We start from the raw sequence: 18,346 nt of genomic DNA, 5'->3' as shown, positions 1-18,346 counted from the left end.
GCAAAAGGATTCATTCATAAGTTATTAGTGGGAGTTTTAGGAAATATTTAAAAAAAAAACCATTGTATGCTAAAAGAGATGCTGGGTTTGTGTGCATTTTCCTGTAAGCATCAATAACGTGAACAATAATTCAAAGGCTTCTGATTGTCTAAGTGGTGTATAATATTATACACCACTTCTTACTTCTGACCTCTTACGATAACGATAAGAATTTTATGAAAATGAAAGAAAGCAATGCCATCCTGTAAAGCATGTCTGCAGTAACGTCCGGGCTACATTACTAAGGAGGAGTTATTTTCAGCTGCTTGTCAGGTTTTTTGTGCACCATTAAATGTAACTCAAATGTGCCAGATGTGTGCATACAGGGGCACAAAGACAGCATTACAGAGATCTTTGTACGTCTGGCAGGACTTGTCTTGTGACAGCAACATTTTGGTATTACTTTACTAAAAGATTTAAAACAAATATTTTGTTTCATTAAAAAACATAAATGTAATTTATACCTTAAACAGCCTGCAGTTTTACTACACATACAGTACTGTAGAGACCGGGGTCATTCAGCAAGAAAAATGTTTAGGAAATGTGTGTTAATTGTTTGCTTCTGAATTGTTCAAAGCCACTATTTCAGTAATGATATTTGTTCTGGTGTCTTGTCTAAATACGCACATGGTTATTAGAAATCAGCCAGTTTTTCTGCTTGTTGCACTCTGCAGGTGAAAATTGCATATGTGAATTTTGTCAACCATTGCTATGTGGACACAGAGGTGGAGATGAAGGAAATATATACAAGCAACCACATCTGGAACCTGTTTGAAAACTGTTTGGTGGACATGGCCAGAGTAAGTGCAACAGTATGGCTTAAATGGAACTTCTGCTATCTTTTTGTTGCACTTATCTTTTGGGTTTCCTGGTGTATGTGTGTGTATGTGTGGTGTTGTTTTCTCCCCAAGGTGTGTAGCGGCACCACAGACAGAAATAGAGCTGATCCCATACTAGAGAAATATGTCACTGAGGTCATCATAGCCATCGTCAAAGGCTTCTTTGGTTCCCAGTTTTCCGTCAGCACTTCCAACCTGCAGGTATAATGCAGATGTGTACAGCTTTTTTTTTTTTGAGAAACATATTCCTTCTCTTCGCAACTTGTCTTCTTCCTGCCATCGTGCCAACCATGTGTGTTCTTACTCTTAATTACATCGATTTTAACCTCTCAGTAGTCACGTGGTTTATCCTGTCTATAATTGTTTTAGTCCCATCAGAGCACATTCATACGTCTGCTGCAGTCCGCCGTCAGAGTCTGTAGCTGTACCTGGATCAGTGCTCTGCAGAAGACGAACATTGAGGCCTGCATTAAAACCCTCGCTGATGTGGGTGAGTTATCCCAACTTTGGAGCAGTGCAATCTTATCTTATAAACATTTGAAGCATTTTAATATATTAGTTTATCAGCTTTTTTTTTTTTTTTTCTTAAATCAAATATTTTTGATTCATGTTGTCTGTCCTGCAGCTTCAGTCTGTCCTGCAGCTTAGCTTGCATCACACAGAATCCAGTTTAAGACTTTTTATATTTATGTAGTAATTTAAATCAATATCCACGAATCGCATGCTTTAATATTGTATAAAACATATTTTTTTTATAAAGCTACTTCAATTAAAAATAATAATAAATACAACCCACCCCTGCCTGTTTTCATTTTTATTATTATTATTATTATTATTATTATTATTATTATTATTAAACTGATATTGATGAAGGTTTTTTTTTTTGGTAAGGTCACACATGCACTTTCTGTAAGAGCTGGCTCAAGAGATGAGGTCACTGGGTAGCAATTAAATTACTGGATGAGAATAAAGTCATTTTGTCCTAATTAATGCATTTTATGAGAGCAGTGGGTAGTATTGACATTTCAGAGCTTCAGGGTTTAGTCTGTGTGTTATTTCACATTATTTCTCCTCTGGGGAGTTTCTCATGCCTCTTGCAAACATATTGGTAGGTGTCTATTCCAGGGTTTGTTCCTGGAATAGACAAAGAATCCACCACATCTCTGCACATGATAAGGGTCTTTACTGAAGAATGAATGCATTCATTAATAAAAGTATTTTATTTTCATTTTATGTATTCCTTACAGCTAAGACCCGGAACATTGCTCTACCTGTAGATCTGGATGGTCAAGTGAACTTTCTGTCTCAGAAGACTCACACCAACATGGTACAGCGTGCTGCCAAAGACTGGAGGCTTTCAGTTCGTGCTCGACCTCGCAAAGAAATGCTGGGGACACCAGACTACAAGAACATCATCGAAAAATTGCAGGTATAAAGTGTCTGTATAAAAGCTGTGGCTCTAGGTGTTTAAAGCAGATTGTGGGTTAAAAGTTTTTGGGTGTTGCATCATCTAGTCCAAAATAACACCTTATCTCACAGTCTGAGCTCATACTCGTATAAGTGATGGCACCACTTGTTGTGTTACTGTGTGTGGGTGTGTTAGGGGGTAGTGCAGCATCTGAAAGAGCAGTTCAGTCCACTGATGCAGGCCGAGATCTCTGTGTTGGTCGACATCCTGCGTAGTCCCGAGCTGTTGTTTCCTGAACCAGCACGAATGCGCTGTGAGACTGGAGCATTCATGACCAAGTAAGACTCACAAGACACACACTTTTCTTTCAGTTCAATTTATCATTTAATTAAATAAATGCTTTGTATATTTACATGTGTTTGTGACTCTAGATCACATAAACAACTCATTAGTGAGCCCATTAAGCCCATTATGCCTAGCATTGATTAAAAAATGTAGCTTAACATAACACAATTTCATAAGGGAGCTTGGTAACTAGTTATGTCTATTAATATGGACTAAGCATTGAACAATTCATCGTTATTCTCGTAAATTTTTGGAATATATCCATGTATTTGTGGCCTTAACAAAAAAATTTTATTAAAAAAATTGCTCTCAATACGTTTAATCATGAGGGGACAATATGTATATTAGCAAGAAATACAAATATGTAATATATATGAGAAGGAAATGTATAAGAAATATAAGAAGGAATTAAGAAACATATAAATAAATATATAGTTAGTGTTTCAACAGCCTTCCTGTTCCGAGTTAGATTTTTGGGCAGGAAGCTAACACAGCCACTGAAGAGTGGGTGTGAGTGGGTGTCTGTCCCAAGCCCGGATAAAATGGGAGGGTTGTGTCAGGATGGGCATCCGGCGTAAAACCTGTGCTGAATCAGATATGCAGACCGGACATGATCATCTATATTCCCATCACATTAGGCTTAAGTTAAGGATTTCTTGTTTCCTTATTCTCCAGCAGGAAAATGTGAATAAAAATAGTTTAATAGCCTGGATACAAAATCTGCTTTTCCTTGATGCCTGGGTTAGTGATTGTGAGACCACTATCAAGTCAACATTTGTATGTGTTAAATGAAAGGAAGTCTGCAGCAGATGGGTCAGAGACAGGATGTGATCTGGAAAGGTGTAGATGTGTGGCCCGGGGCAGGCCAAAGCCTTGTTCGTTTCTGGAGTGGGCGCTGAAGTGTGTTCTGTCATGAACGACTTTCGATCTTGCATTAGGTGTTCGAACAGCACTTACCTGTGTGTGTCAGCCTGATTGGTCTGTACTATTGCATAAGCACTCAAGTCTGCATGAGTCACAGCATGCGGTCCTCCTGCTGCACTATATGACTAACCTGTTACTTTCTCATGTATGGTCAGTAAAAAATACAGTACAGGCATCTGAGCTATTTTAAGATTTTTTTCAGTCTTGTGTCCTGGATACCATGTATTTTTCTTTCCCCACCACATATAATAAGAAAAAACTTTTGAATGGTAAAACTTTGTTAACTGGGATCTGTATGCTTCTAGGCTGATAAAGCACACAAAGAAGCTGATGGATAAGGAGGAGAAGTTGTGTATTAAGATTCTGCAGAGGCTTCGTGAAATGCTGGACAAGAAGGAGACTTTTGATGAACAGGTTAGTGAGAGGAAAAAATTGCTTCATTCATCTTAAACAGGCTGAAAGCATTGTTATAAAGTGCTATTTAAAAGATGGACACTCACCAACCACCCTAGTAAATGTAAATGATCTGCTAATAATGTACGAGTACGCCAGTGTCGAAAATCAAGCAGATCCAAAATAAAAGCTTCAGGTAATGTTCAGAATTGGGGAAAATGGGATCGTTTGAGGTTTTTCAGAAACTGCTGATCATCTAGAGTCGCTAAGTCGTGTGCAAAACAAACAAAACCTCTAATGAGCTGCAGAGAGAGGAGAATGGTCAGTCTGGTTTAAGTTGACAGGAGGTCTATGGCAACTAAAGTTATGACTCTTTACAATCCTGGTGGAAAAATGTTACGCCAGATACAACAACAGCAATAGACACATCCTATTCCCATTCTCATGTTTAATGTGAACTTGACTCAAAGCTTTTACATTTTTCTGCATGGAGTTATAAATTGTTCTGCTGCCACCTGATTGGCTGATTGTATAATCACTTATAAATAAGCGGATGTAAATGTGGTACTTTTAAAAACGTGCATATATGGTGTGCTAAGTGATTTCCAGATGTGCGTTGCCTTTTAAAGACATGACCTATCAAGCGGTTTTATTACAAAAGTACATTGTGAAAGTACATTATGTGGAGTTTCTGCCATACTGTGAATGATCTGTTACTATGACAACCATAGCTTAGTAGACCTAGGATGTTGATATAAACCTTACAGCCTGAGCTATTATCAGAGCTGTGCTTTTATAGAATATGAATCAACACCCCTTGAAAAAATCGGATAAAGAAAAATATATGTTTTATTTATTTCTAAGCACCATTTAGACCATTGTACAGTATCTTATTGGACAAATGCACAGGATGTGGTACAGTATCTGCACTGTAGGTTAGAATAAAACGAAATGAACTTGCCCTCACTCCCAGTGTTTATAAAAGTATACTATGTATAGTTTCATTGCACCAGCTTATTATAGACTTTTCCAGATTTTACAGAGCTTTTTCTCTGCTACACTATTTAGCAGTAGACGTGTTTCACACGCCTTTAATGAGACATGCGCTACTTGTGTTTTGTAACAGCAACAGAAACAAGTAGGTGTGCGTTTGTGTGTTTTTATTGCTTTTAGACTGCTGCCTGTGTACCTTGTTGAATCCCTGTATTGTCAACAGCTTGAAAGTTTATTAAAAAAGTATGTTTTTTATTATTTTACCCTATGGATCAGTAATGACTCCAGCCATCTGGTTCACAGCATCCTGTAAATGAAAATATTGTCTTACCTTATCGCTTTACCTTCTATACAGTCTGGAGATGGCAAAGGCAATATGTTTAGTGCAGTAGAAGTGAGCTATATTGCGTTGGGGATACAGTGAAGGCTGTGTCTGATGAGTCAGACTCGAGTGCTCCTAAGGGAGTCTGGATGATTTTTTTTTTTTTTTATCATCAGAGTTCAGTCACCGGGAGAGGGCCCTAGAGAAACACACAAACTTCAGTGTCACTTTTAAACCTGTTGACCTGTTCAGCTCTGAGGGCTGAGAGAGGAGAATGTAAAAGTGTGTGTGTGTATCTGTGTGTATCTGTGTGCGTGCGTGCTTGGGAGATAAATGAGCTAAGCTCAGCGCTCAGCCCTCCATGGTGCTGCTGGCTCCGGCTGGCTGAGTGCGGCGAGTTGGGAGCTCCAGACAGCTAATCAGTATTCAGTGGACAGAGCACTGAGCGTTCTTACATAAGGCAGAGGCACGCGAGGACGCACTCGCCGTGAGAACAGAGAGACAGAGGGTGAGCGAGAGCAGGAGAGGAGGGGGTGCACTAAACTGTCTCTCCAATGAATCAATACTGCAGAGCGCTGACTGCAGCCACAAAGAGACTGGGAGAGGAATGAGCCAGAGGTGTGAAGGAGAAGACTGTGTGATCAGGGTTTCCTGGAGCTTTGACAACAGCACAAATGAAGCTTCAGTGTTGCTGTTCTTTCACGTCCAACCTCTCTGAGGTCATCGCTAGAGAACGGCCAATTAGAGACGAGCCAATTAAAGCAGGATTATTTAGGACGACTCTCCCTGAAATATGAGGTGCAGGGTGAAACAGCATCCTAGACCTCGCCACACTTTGAGAGGCTTTTGCAAGACTATTCACATGGGTTTAATTTAGCTGTGTGTCTGCAAGAGAAAAATGTGCTTTTCCACTCTGTGTGTGTGCGCGTGTGTGTGTGTTTATATATCAGCACTTTTCTGAAGTGTATTCCGTGTCCTCACTGCTGTCAGTGTGGTGCTGCAGTCTCATGCAGACCTGTGCGGCTCTGACTCCAGTCTCCCCATGGACTCTAGATGTTTGTGTGTGTGTGTGTGTGTGTGTGTGAGAGTGAGTGAGAGAAAGATGGAGGGAGAGCAAAAGCATGTGAGTAGCCACGTGAGGAAAAAGTGAGAGAGGGAGGGAGGTGGAAAGGAAATAGTGCACTGCAGTGAGGAAAAAGCTCGGATGGGAGCGACGTCTGCTGAGTTCATGAGGAGACGGAGCAGGGGGTGTGTTTATGTAACCAGCCCGCAGTGTCTGATCCAGCCTCACGTGGCACATCACGTTCTCTCTCTCTCTCTCTCATATGTGTGCGAATGTGAGTGTGTGTGCCTGTCTCTGGTGTGCTCTCTCACCTTTTACACTCTCACTCACTTTACTCTCTCACCTAATCACCCTTATGTTTCTTTCTTTCTGAATTTAGATCACCCTCATTACCACTTTCTTGTTCCTAATCCATATCTTTTATAAAAAAAAAAAAAAAAGCTAGCGAAATTCTCTCTCTCTCTCTCTCTCTCTCTCTCTCTCTCTCTCTCTCTCTCTCTCTCTCTCTCTCTCTCTCTCTCTCTCTCTCTGTCTCTTGGTTGCCAAGCAGCAGGTCATGACTCATAAGTAGATATAATTGGTCTAAGAGACTGCATTTATTCGAGAGGATACGCATGTGCAGCTTTGCGTGCGTGTGTGTGTGCGCTTCAGATGTCGTTGCTGCTGTTTTTCCCCTGAAGATCAATATGTATCAAATAGCATTTTTGGAAATAGGAAGTACAGTAGTATAAATCAGATGCTTTGGTCAACCGATATTGTAAAGCATTTCAAATATTGTTCATCACTGTAATATTAACTAATTGTGTTGGATGTTTGCAATAGATGTTTGTTCATACAATAAAAAAATGTGTGTGTGCACGCGTGCACAGGTCTGAAGGAAGGATTTTTCAGGTTGCCATTTTCCAAGTTTAATCAAAAAAACTGATCAATAAATCCACTTCTTCAAGCACATTACTGTTTACACCCCACCAACACACACTTAGCTGAATCCCAAATGACTTCTTTTTTACTACTTTACTACTGCCCAGGTCCTGTGTACACACCATTGCAAACTCATCCACAGCAAAAATGTTTGGCTAAAACAGAGAGGAGTTAAATACAGCAAAATGTAGATTTCAGTTGTTACAGATGTATTTTAATGCAGGCATAAGTCAGTTCCTATTAATTGCACTTTTATTATTACAGTTTTTTTTTAATCTTATTGATAGTATCCAGTCAGCCCTAGTGAGAGGTGAAGAGTTTCAGTGTGTACCTGTGAAAACCTGTCACGCTTCCAGTTTCCGTCTCCTAAAACATTCAAGGACTCGCTGCTGTACCACTGGTACTTATTACTAAACAAAAAAAATGTTTGTATGTGTTTGTGTAGCTGATGTAGCAGATGTGTGTTCACGTGAGTGTCACAGGTCTTTTGAGCCACTAATGCCCTTTGGGTGAACCGTGTCACGTTACCATGTGGTTTGTGTCATGTGTGTAAATAGACATCGACTGTTTGAAAAAGGAAAGGAAAGCTTGTTATATAACACCCTGTCCTATGTCTCTCTCTCTCTCCCTCTCTCTATCTATCTATCTATCTATAATCTGTTTCTCTCTTTTTTTTCTCTCTCTCTCTCTAGCAAGTTTCACACCACTGCACACAGGCAAAGCAGCTTTTCAGATTACCAGCACCACACTGCTAAGTCCTGAGACACATGCAAACACACAGGCACACACACACGCACACACACACACACTGTACTGTAAGAACAATATATATACTGTTTGCCACTTCCGCTTGTAAGCGAACATTATTAACATGACTTACATTCTGACCTCATACTTTACCCGTATTTCATATTTAACACACCATAGCTCTATGATGCTTAAATAATTACTAGTAATTTATGTGTGTTTACTGTTGTTTGTTTCTTGTTGTCTCACTACCTAAGCACCTAGGTTTTGTAGTAACGGCATTTCGTTCTTTTGTATACTGTGTATGTGGAAGAATGGCGACGAAGCTTGAGTCGAGTCGATCATAATTTTCACGATCATGCAGTCAGTGATATGTTTGCATCAAAGATACAAATAAGGGAAACTGACCGTCATATATTTGTTGACAAAGAAAAACGGGCTCGTTTGAATATTTCCAAAACTGCTGGTGTGGGGTTTTTATGCACAATTATGACTCTGAAGTTTACAAAGAATGGTGCGAACAACAAAAAACATCTACAGTTGTCTTATAGAAATGGCTTTTGAATCAGGGAGGTCCGAGCAGAACAGGCAGACTGGTTGGACCTATCAGGAAGGCTGTATTAACTCAATAGCAACAGTGGTACCCAGAGAAGCATGTCACAGTGCAGAGGTTTTGGTTAAACTGTTTAAAAACCAGTATAAATTTTGCAGTTTAGGCTGTAAACTGGCATTATAATCATTTAACCATTTTTAGATTTTGTTATAAATGAAAATCTGGGGTTTAAGTGCCACTTTATTAACTCGGAGACAGAATGTAAAACAAATGTAATAGAGCATATGATTATGACTCACAGTAATGACAATGGGTGCACATCTGCTGCATGTGATGACTCCAAATGCAGGGAAAATAGAAGTTGAGGGAGAGCAAAGACAACTGAAGTGGGAGATTGAGGCCGGAGGATTAAGCTTGTATGATTTCCTCTTCACTGCACTTCACTTGACTGTTTTCAATCTGAAACAAACAATGAAATGTTAGACTGACTCAAACAAATAATCAAATTTGAGATGGACTTATAACAATTTGTTACATAATAGCCTTAGGTTTTGAGCTCACAAAATGCAGATGTTTGTTGTAATCCAGTTGGACGATCCTTGCATGCTAATTGCTATAGGTCTTGGCAAGTTTTTTTTAACGTGCGTGCTTTGTGGACCGTCAGATGAAACCAATGAGAAAATGCTACAGAAACAGATGATATTTAGTTGGGCTTAAGGACATTGTCTAACACCAAAAGCACCTACAGAGAGAACATCAATGAGCATCGGAGCTGGACTGTATCTTGGTCCGACTGAGCATATGTGGGAAGTGCTGGATAGTCAAGGCTGACCGGAGAGGCTTCACCTTCTGCTGTTAACATGCCAGTTCGGTGTATATATTTACCCCATTTCAGAGTTGCTCATTTTCCAGTCACTAACAGCTCTCTGCCATTTCAGGACTCTTACCAACCAGGGATAGTAAAGACTAGCACGAGCGTCCTCTCGGTCAGCTCACACTACCTCACCGTTTACATTTACAGCATTTGGCAGAAGCCCTTATCCAGAGTGATGTACAAAAGTGCTTTTAATTCTCTATCATTGAATGCATGAACTCTGGTTCACTAGGTTACAGACTTAAGATACCATGAGACCAAAACACTGTTCAGAGGTATTTTGTTTGTTTGTTTGTTCATTCATTCATTCAAATACACATGTATAACAAACAGGGAAGAAAGTGCTCGTATAAGTATTTTGTGAAGTAGGTCTTCAACCATCGTTTGAAAATAGCCAGTGACTTAGCTGTCCGGACCCCTAGAGGAAGACCCGCCACCTCGGTGCCAGAACAAAGATGGTGGAACCAGTCGAGCAGTGCTGCTAGCTCTGAGGGTGTGAGGTGCAGCGTGAAGAGTGATGAGGGCTTTGAGGGAAGAGGGAGCTGGTTCATTTTTGGCTTTTTAGGCAAGCATCAGTGTTTTGAATCTGATGCGTACAGCTACCGGAAGCCGGTGTAGGTAGTGCAGCAGCGGGTGGTATTCAAGAAAACCAGGTATCTGAACACACACAAAGGAAAGTGCAAACTGGTCTTTCTTCTGCCCATGAGAATAGTGTTGCCACTACACACCCTAACAGTATGGCTGATTTAGTGTAATTCCCAGCTCCTATGGGAATTATCCTTTAAAACACCTTGCCGTTAAACACAATCCGGGGCGTTGTTTCTATGAACAATTCTTGGAAGTGGAAATGTGTGTTACTTGACATGGCTTGCATTGGACCACATACATCCTGGTTGTCCAGGTGCTGATGTATTCTGCTACCTTTCAGCCCAGAAGCTTGTAGGTGTCTCTGCTAGGAGGTTAAGAAGATAATAACTCTGAAATAATTTTAAGATCAAAACTATATCTTGGCCTTCACAATGTATAGATTTAAATGTATGGGAAAAAACCTGCAGTCTATATTGAAGGCGGAGGTGCAGCCGCACAAATACAAGAATATAAAAGAACTTGAAATGTCTCCAACTTCCCAGAAGTTTTTTTTTAATAGGATTTGAGAAGAAAGTTTTTTGCAAGGCTCTTTAAGTGCCGCTTTGAAGAACTCTTAGTGAATGATTGTAAATCCTTCCATGGCTTTGTGTCCTCAGTTGCATTTTGGTAACATTTAGGTCATTATGATTTCATCTGGGTATGGAAATGAGTGGGGGGAAAAAAGTTTTAACTCCCCTGTGTCCTAAATGTTATTCTTGTAGTCAGTGACTAATACAAACTGGCATCATTTCAGCAGGTGACTCTACTCTTTATGCTGAAGATGAAAAATATTTCCCTTAGCTTGCGATAAATACAGCAATTAGGGGTGGTGCAGAGATCTGAACCTCTTGCCAAGTGTGTGTGTGAGAGTGTGTGAGTGAGTGGATGAGTTTTCACAACCCATATCTTCTTCCTCAGATTTGAGGTGTATCGTCTCCAGAATGAGCTTTGTTCTAACCTGGATTCTCCTTCTTTTTCTGGCAAGATTGTGAACGACATTAACCTGACAATCACATTTATGCTAGTAACATAGCATAATGTAGTAGCATAGTTAACATCATTATTTTCCTTCAAAAGCTCATCATTAGTTTCGAGGAAATGCCTCCAGCTATAAAATATGTGTTGCTGTTATGTACACACTTGCACACTAAAGGCTGTAGAGCGGGATGAGCTGACATGCTGGACACGCAGCATTATCAGTCAAGAGCTTTAGTCGCCACACCACTCTCCTGCTCTATCATGAGGACAAATGGGAGCTTCTCAGAGGACATTTGCTGACCTTGTTTACCTTGTTTTAAACTTGGAATTCAGGGACACTTTTGCGAGACAGGAAGTGTGGTGTGAGTCAGTCATGTAGCTCCGTGTTTCTCTATTAATGCAGAGGAAATTTCACATCAAACCATGATGACTTGTTTTTGTTCTCCTATTATTATTATTATTATTATTATTATTATTATTATTATTGCAGGTTTAATTGTTTCTGCTGTATGTTTATAGTATGTATAGATGTGAAGCAGGGCTCATTTCATAATATTGCAGGTTTACTTGTGACTCTGGACACACATACACACTACCAACACACAGCAATGTGAAGCAGGGCTCATTTCACTGTCAGGCCTCCCTCTGAGCTCCTTAACCACGTTATCCGGTCACATGTGTGGCTTCTGAAATAGACCTGGGACAGAGAAGTTGTTTACGCTCAGCTGTCAACAGATTTCTCTCACATGCAAGGATCATTTGTTTGCTGCCGCTGGCGCTGTTTATGAGGGCGGCCATCCTACGTAAAATGCTAACGCTATTTGGTGTTTGGTGGGATAATGATGGCCTGCTCTATAGGATAACAGTCAGGCCACTGGATAAGGTGAATACTTAACGGGAGTGAAAATAAAGACATGAGCCTCCTCAGATCTTGGCTTTATGATGAGAGAAAGAAGTCGAGAGATGGAAAGGGGGTGATTTTAATGCAAAGCCTAGATGTTTTTTCTCCCCAGACTAAACAGTATCCTCTCCCTCTTCTTGCTTTGTTGCACATGTGCTTTTTCATTCTGTTTCCCTGTTTGTGTTATATAAGATGTGTCACTGCCACCTTCATGCCTAGACAGGCCTATGGGGTTTTGAAATGTATTGATTTTTCTTCCTTAATCTGTTTCACCTCAGCAAAACCCAAGCATGCAGCATTCACCAATTTCCAGTCCTATCTGCAGCATTAGGAGGAGGAATGAAAACGTCAGTCTGATCTCACTTCACCGACTTAACACTTATAATGCTTATATATCATGCAATGATATACTTTTGACTTTCAACGTGTTTCATTTAGAAATTCACATCCAGATGTTATGTTTTTGTTACCTACAGGTTTTTTTTCTCATAACTATTTCATGTTTCTTCTTTGCAAGCCTTGCAAAGGCTCATGCTGTAAAACAACGTATAAGATGAGGGGGTGCTGGAGCAGATCTCAGCAGCATGGAAGGATGTTGTCAAGCAACGTGCCAGCTAATTGGCCATGGCGTGAGGATACTCACGTGCTTAGCGCTGACGCACAGCTGACATCTGTTTAGAGTTTTCTGAGAAGGCACAAAGATTTATTTACATATATCCAATATAATCAATTTAATATTGATTATTTTTCAAATGTCCGGCGGTCTGGTAAAACCTTCTGGGTGCATATTGGCAGACGTCTTTATGTAGAGCAGTGAATAGGGAAAACAAAAAGAAATCTTCATAAATTAGTGCTCGTTTAAATGCTTATTGAACAGGTGCATCTTCAGTCTTCATAGAAAGACAGACAGTGACTCAACTGTTCAGACATCCAAGGGAAGTTCATTCCACCACCTGGGTGCCAGTAGAGTGAACAGTCTTGCTGAGTGATGCTGGGTTGAGTTGGGACATACAGCAGATCTAAAAAGTTTGCACATCCCTCTTAAAATGGTGGGTTTTTGTTACGTAAAAAAAACAACAACAAAAAACAAAACAACCCAAGATGAATAATGTCAGAACCTTTTCCAACGGTGTTGTGAAATCACAACCTGTATATTAAAGTGAAAAATAGTGCAAATTTTTTTTCCGTGGGAATGAAAAATAAAAATGTACAATAACCTGCATAAGTGTGCACACCCTAAACTAACGCCATATTTGCATCACCTTAAAAAAAAGGCAAAGGCCAAAAAAATTGCTTTGCCATTCTTCCTCGCAAAAGCGTTCTAACTCTGTCAAGTTGGCTGGAGATCTCTGGTGCACAACCTGCAACAAAATGGTTGTATAAATGTGGACACACTTATAATTGTGTATGTGGCAGTTTCACGCTAATGATGCGAAAGGTTCTGACATCATACATCTTGTCAAAAGCCTGCAATTTAAAAGGGATGTATAGACTGTCACTGTAGATGCTTAAAAGGCCTCTCTCTCTCTCTCTCTCTCTCTCTCTCTCTCTCTCTCTCTCTCTATATATATATATATATATATATATATATATAGATATAGATATAGATATAGATATGCATATGATGTGGGAGACAACTCTTAGATTAAAAACCTAAAGCGCCCAGTAACACAGGGACAGACCAGGAAGGAGTGAGTTGTAGAGTTGACGAGTGATTGAACAAACACCTGAGTGGCCTCTGTGGATAAAAATAGACTGACCTTCTTGTTGTTGTTAAGGATAAAGCTGCTTTAAAAAGTGCACGGTTAGCAATATAAGAAAAGATGTTTCACGTGTTGCCAGATTTAGTAATATTCCCTCCCTTCACTATTTCCACTATTTGTTACATTACAGCTTTTTATTTTTAAAAACACTCAGAAGAAAGTACTATCTGCCCTCTTCCTCATACACAAACCAGTTGTGGTGAGCTTGTGTATCTTTGAATGACAGAGGAGAGCGAGTGTGCCATCTCTTCCACCTCCCTTCCATTTTGTTCCCTCACTTGGCCTCCAAACACGGATAGGATCATGCTCCTGATAATAGGACAAAAATACCCCATGATGGAAAGGGCTTTGTAAATATAATAATAATAATAATAATAATAAAAAGCTTTCACACAGTATATTGTAAAAAGCTCTGCAAGCTTATCTATTGTGTTTGAATATAAAATTGATCCATGTACTCCGATATTTGTGTTGACTCATGCATGGATTTTAGCATCAGACCAAACTAGTTGGTTAAATATATGAAAGATGTGAAGGTGGACTGGAAGGTGACTAATTTGAAACAATATCAGTAATCATCTCTGGCGTTCAAATTGTTTCAGCTTTTACTGATGGAAGTAAGTGAGTAAAGCTGACTGATTTTGTCTTCATATCTGCCCCAGTGCTTTATGACAGGTAGGAAGTATAAAGCTTTGGGATCAGACAGGCTGTAATTTCTAATGCAGTGTGACACCAAGCTTTGCCATAGAGATCAGAACTGACCCTAGACTGGGCTCAACCGGTTCAGCGTGGCAGCTGCTTCCATACGTGCTTCTCTCTATATATATTCATCTCTCAGGTGTTTACAGATAGCAGGTTGTGTAGGATTGGGCAGTGTTGTCTGAGGCTCAGCCAGGCTAGCCGCAGTGTGGCGTGCCCACGCACATCTTAACACCCAAGCCTCTCTCAGTCTATTGGCTATCTCTCTCTCTCTCTCTCTCTCTCTCTCTCTCTCTTCCTCTGTCCTCACTTTACCTGAGTGGAGGTTTTTTTTCTCCTTCCTTGCAGCACCAGACAGATGAGTCAGGCTGGCACGGCTACCTTTATCTCCGTTTTTCTTTCTTTCATTTTTTTTCACCCCCTCTTTCTATCTCCACCTAAAGCCTTCTGCAGGAGCACAAGAGAGACTGCAGCATCTGGAGGTTTACTTTGCCAAACTTCCCCTGTTAGTTGCTTTTGCTAGTAAAAGATTGAAACGGCTTTAATGCAACAGTCAATATACACAAATGCAGAAAAGGTATTTAGCTATGGAGGGAGTGTATGTATGTGTGTGTGTGTGTGTGTGTGTGTGTGCGAGCGCATGTGCACGTGTGCGTCTGGACTCCTCCAGACAGTGGAAGCAGACGCGTGTCTGTGCAGACTGCTGATGAGAGTCAGTGTTTACTGAGAGGCTGAGGGAACATCAGTGGCATGTGCTTTTTGGAAAGAGACATAGAAAAACCCCTCACATGCTGCTTTGCAACTTCACAGGCTTTTGCTGCGTCTAGTTCTATGTATATTTGCATAGTGTTTAGGTTCCCTGTCCTCGTAAAGTATGCTTCTTTAACTGTTCACATCAGGTCCAAGCCCCTCATTTACATCATAACACACTGAATGCCTCCTAACCGGGTCCATTTTTCCACCTGACTCCTCTATAGAACGCCACTCACTAGACCCTCACTGCTCCACCTGCCATTACGCAACCTCCAATAAAGGAACATGTCTAAAGCAGTCGTCACAAACCACAGAGGAGAGAATGCTGTGAGCAAGAGAGAGATTTGAGGATGTGAAGGAGAGGGGGTGAATCAATACCTCCCTGCTTTTTCTGCCTGCTTTCCTCATGGTCTCCCAGCAAGTCACCACCAGGTGTTATGTAACTCTCTCTCTCTCCCTCCCACTCTCTCTTTGCTGCTTCACCTCCCCCACCTGTCTCGTTGTCTATCTTTTTCATTGGCACGTTTTTGTCACCTCTCCCCGAGGGATGCAGAAATAAGTGGCAGGCATCCGTGGCATGTTCGCTCTTCTTTGTACCCTCTCATCCTTCTGGGTGCCTAAAGCTTTCTTTATACTTGGGGTATAATTGGCACATTCACAACAGTTTATATGAGTTATGTAAAATGCTCTCTTACATGAATATGCTTTTTTTTTAATCTTGTGTGCTTAATGCAGGATGGATAAATAGACAGACATATTGACAGAAATATTTCTAGATCTTCCTAAAGCTTTCAGAACTTAGGTCTTTGATGAATATGTGATGCAGCGTTACGCAATTTTGTGGTCGCAGAAATTAACGGAAAATAACACAATATTTGAAGGAGTTTCTTTTGTCTTCCCATATTTTCAGCAGTTTTGGGTCAAAATGTGTCATCACAAAGCACATTCAGTCAAAGCCCCCTTTGATTTGCATGCATGAACATGAGCACAGCTATTATACAAAGTAATTACATTTGAATCCTCACTGGTAGGAGGTTAAAAGAAGAATCTTGTGCTTGTAGTTTCACCAATGTGCCAGTAGATAATAGCGTTTAGCATTTTTGCCTCTGGCGAAGGGTTTCTGTTTACCAGCTGAAGCATTACACAGACCAATCAGTGGCAAAGCCAAAAACCAGAAGGGGACAAGACCTGGAACATGTCCAGCTTTTTTGAAAGACATGCACTGCTTTTTGGTAGTGGTAACTTTTGCTTTATGCTGAGATCATTGAGCCACAACCACACATCCATAAACCACTTATATAAAATACCAATTTTGTAGGCCAATGAAAACCAAGTCAGACTTGCGTCACACATCTGAAACACATGTAGATATCTCCTCCGTATACATACACAGAGCTGGACATAGAGAGCTAGAAATCAGTCTGGATAAGCAAATCCCTTTTTGTTTTTTTGTTTTTAATTTCCAAAATATTAACTGGTAAATGGCATGACTGAAGGAAAACTTCAGATACTTTAAAATGCTTGCCCATTATTTATGTCATAGCTGAAAATAGTGCACATTATTTTGAAGTGGTTATTATTTTTCATCATGGAGCTTCACTTTTGAAAAACACAGCAGACTCTGAGAGATGAGAGATCTGTTTTGAATAAGAACTTCTCTGACCAGTTGGCTTTAAATGTCCTGGGTATTTTTGTACAAGTCACGTCATTTAACTAATCAGATCAGTGGGGGGTACAGTAAATAAAAAACCTTTCAGGTAAGCAGAGAATCTGTTACAGATGCCAAAATGTATTAAAAAGAAACCCCAGGGTAGCATAATTTCCCCCCCTAAGTTTATTGGATTTATTTTCTCAGCAGTATTTCAGCAGATCAAACAGACCAGTGGGGAAAAAACGAATGTGTGAGTCAGTTAATGAACTTTGTTCTAGGGTTATTTTTTTTCTCTTTTGTTTTTCCTGTTAGCACTTTTAGTTTTACTTTTTTATTTTTAGCGCTGTTTGAGCCTCTGTGTCAGGTTAAACGTGTTGATCTGAATCATGGACGGATGAATTGTTGATCAGATATTGATCAAACTTGCGTTTTTTTAGTCTAGAATATTATATATTTTTTTAGACCCTGATGGTGAAGCAGCAGAATCCAGTGCTCTCACTACTGTGGACTGGCCTCCATCCCTGGCCACAGAACCGACCCAGGCACCTAGGGGTTAACTCTCAGATAAAATGGGATGGTTATGTCAGGAAGGGCATCTGGTGTAAATCCTGTGCTAAAATGAAATATGCGGATCGTATGATTTTATGTAGTGACCACGAACAACTGAAACATTATATCTTCTTGGAATGCGCATAGCACTTTATACAATCTGTAGCCAATGTGTTGCCTCTCTCTATTACGGTTGCATTGTTTTCATCATCTGTTTTAATTCAGCTCAGCAGAATGCACAGCATGCACTAACAGCCTGGCCACGCAGTCCAACTTAAAGCCAGCTAGCTTTGAGAATATGCTCTGGGTACGATTCTGGAACAGATATGCCTCTCAAATAGCTAATAATACCTCTTCACACCACACACACTAGTGCCATGTGCTATGCGGAGAAAATCAATTTCTGCATTTATTTACAGTTATTCATTTGTTAGATATGAGCAAGACATGAGGCAGAATCTAATCTCAATATAGAACTGGAAGGCACACCTTTAACTGTATAACTACTTGAAGATATAAAAGGTTGTATGGGAATGTCATGATTCAGAATGATTAGCAGTGACGTTTAAGATCAACTGGTTTTACGTGTGTTTTTAAGTCTTATATTTGTGCTTATTTATTTGTAGTAAATATCTATAGGGCTGCCATTAATCTGCACACTGTCTCCTATTAAGGGCAACTCACTGAGGAAGACTCTTCTAACGCACTACTTCGGTAACCAGCGGCTCCACTCCAAGGCTCTCGAGTTTGGCGGAGGTGGAGGATCTTCACCTGGAGGTATAGGACCTTCACGAACGTACACAATCAATCTTCTGACGCACATTAGAAAAAATACTCTATCACTTTTATTATATCCCTAAAAATGTAATGAAAAACTGCTCAGAAAATAAGGGTGATTGTAAATTGTTACCGAGGTACGTTGAGTTTCTTGCAACAGACTTCAGAACGATGCTGTGGGCTGATGTGCGCCGATTCATGCGTCATTATAGAACTGTAATGGTTTC

At 40.2% G+C, this 18,346-nt stretch overlaps 1 protein-coding gene across 5 annotated transcripts in view; it reads left to right on the top strand.

The window, feature by feature from the left end:
• Nucleotides 1-18,346, top strand: part of itpr2 (inositol 1,4,5-trisphosphate receptor, type 2) — an 83,128-nt gene that overhangs the window by 33,011 nt on the left and 31,771 nt on the right. For all 5 annotated transcript variants that reach the window (XM_027161423.2, XM_027161422.2, XM_027161421.2 and 2 more), the window contains 7 exons: nt 714-839; nt 951-1,079; nt 1,248-1,368; nt 2,126-2,307; nt 2,482-2,624; nt 3,861-3,969; nt 18,017-18,119. In XM_027161423.2, the coding sequence (XP_027017224.1) occupies nt 714-839; nt 951-1,079; nt 1,248-1,368; nt 2,126-2,307; nt 2,482-2,624; nt 3,861-3,969; nt 18,017-18,119 (913 nt within the window). The remainder of the gene's footprint in view (nt 1-713; nt 840-950; nt 1,080-1,247; nt 1,369-2,125; nt 2,308-2,481; nt 2,625-3,860; nt 3,970-18,016; nt 18,120-18,346) is intronic.

The sequence above is a fragment of the Tachysurus fulvidraco genome, chromosome 13 (genome assembly GCF_022655615.1).
Source record: "Tachysurus fulvidraco isolate hzauxx_2018 chromosome 13, HZAU_PFXX_2.0, whole genome shotgun sequence".
NCBI classification, from domain to species: Eukaryota; Metazoa; Chordata; class Actinopteri; order Siluriformes; family Bagridae; genus Tachysurus; species Tachysurus fulvidraco.
This window is presented reverse-complemented; position numbering and strand designations above follow the sequence as displayed.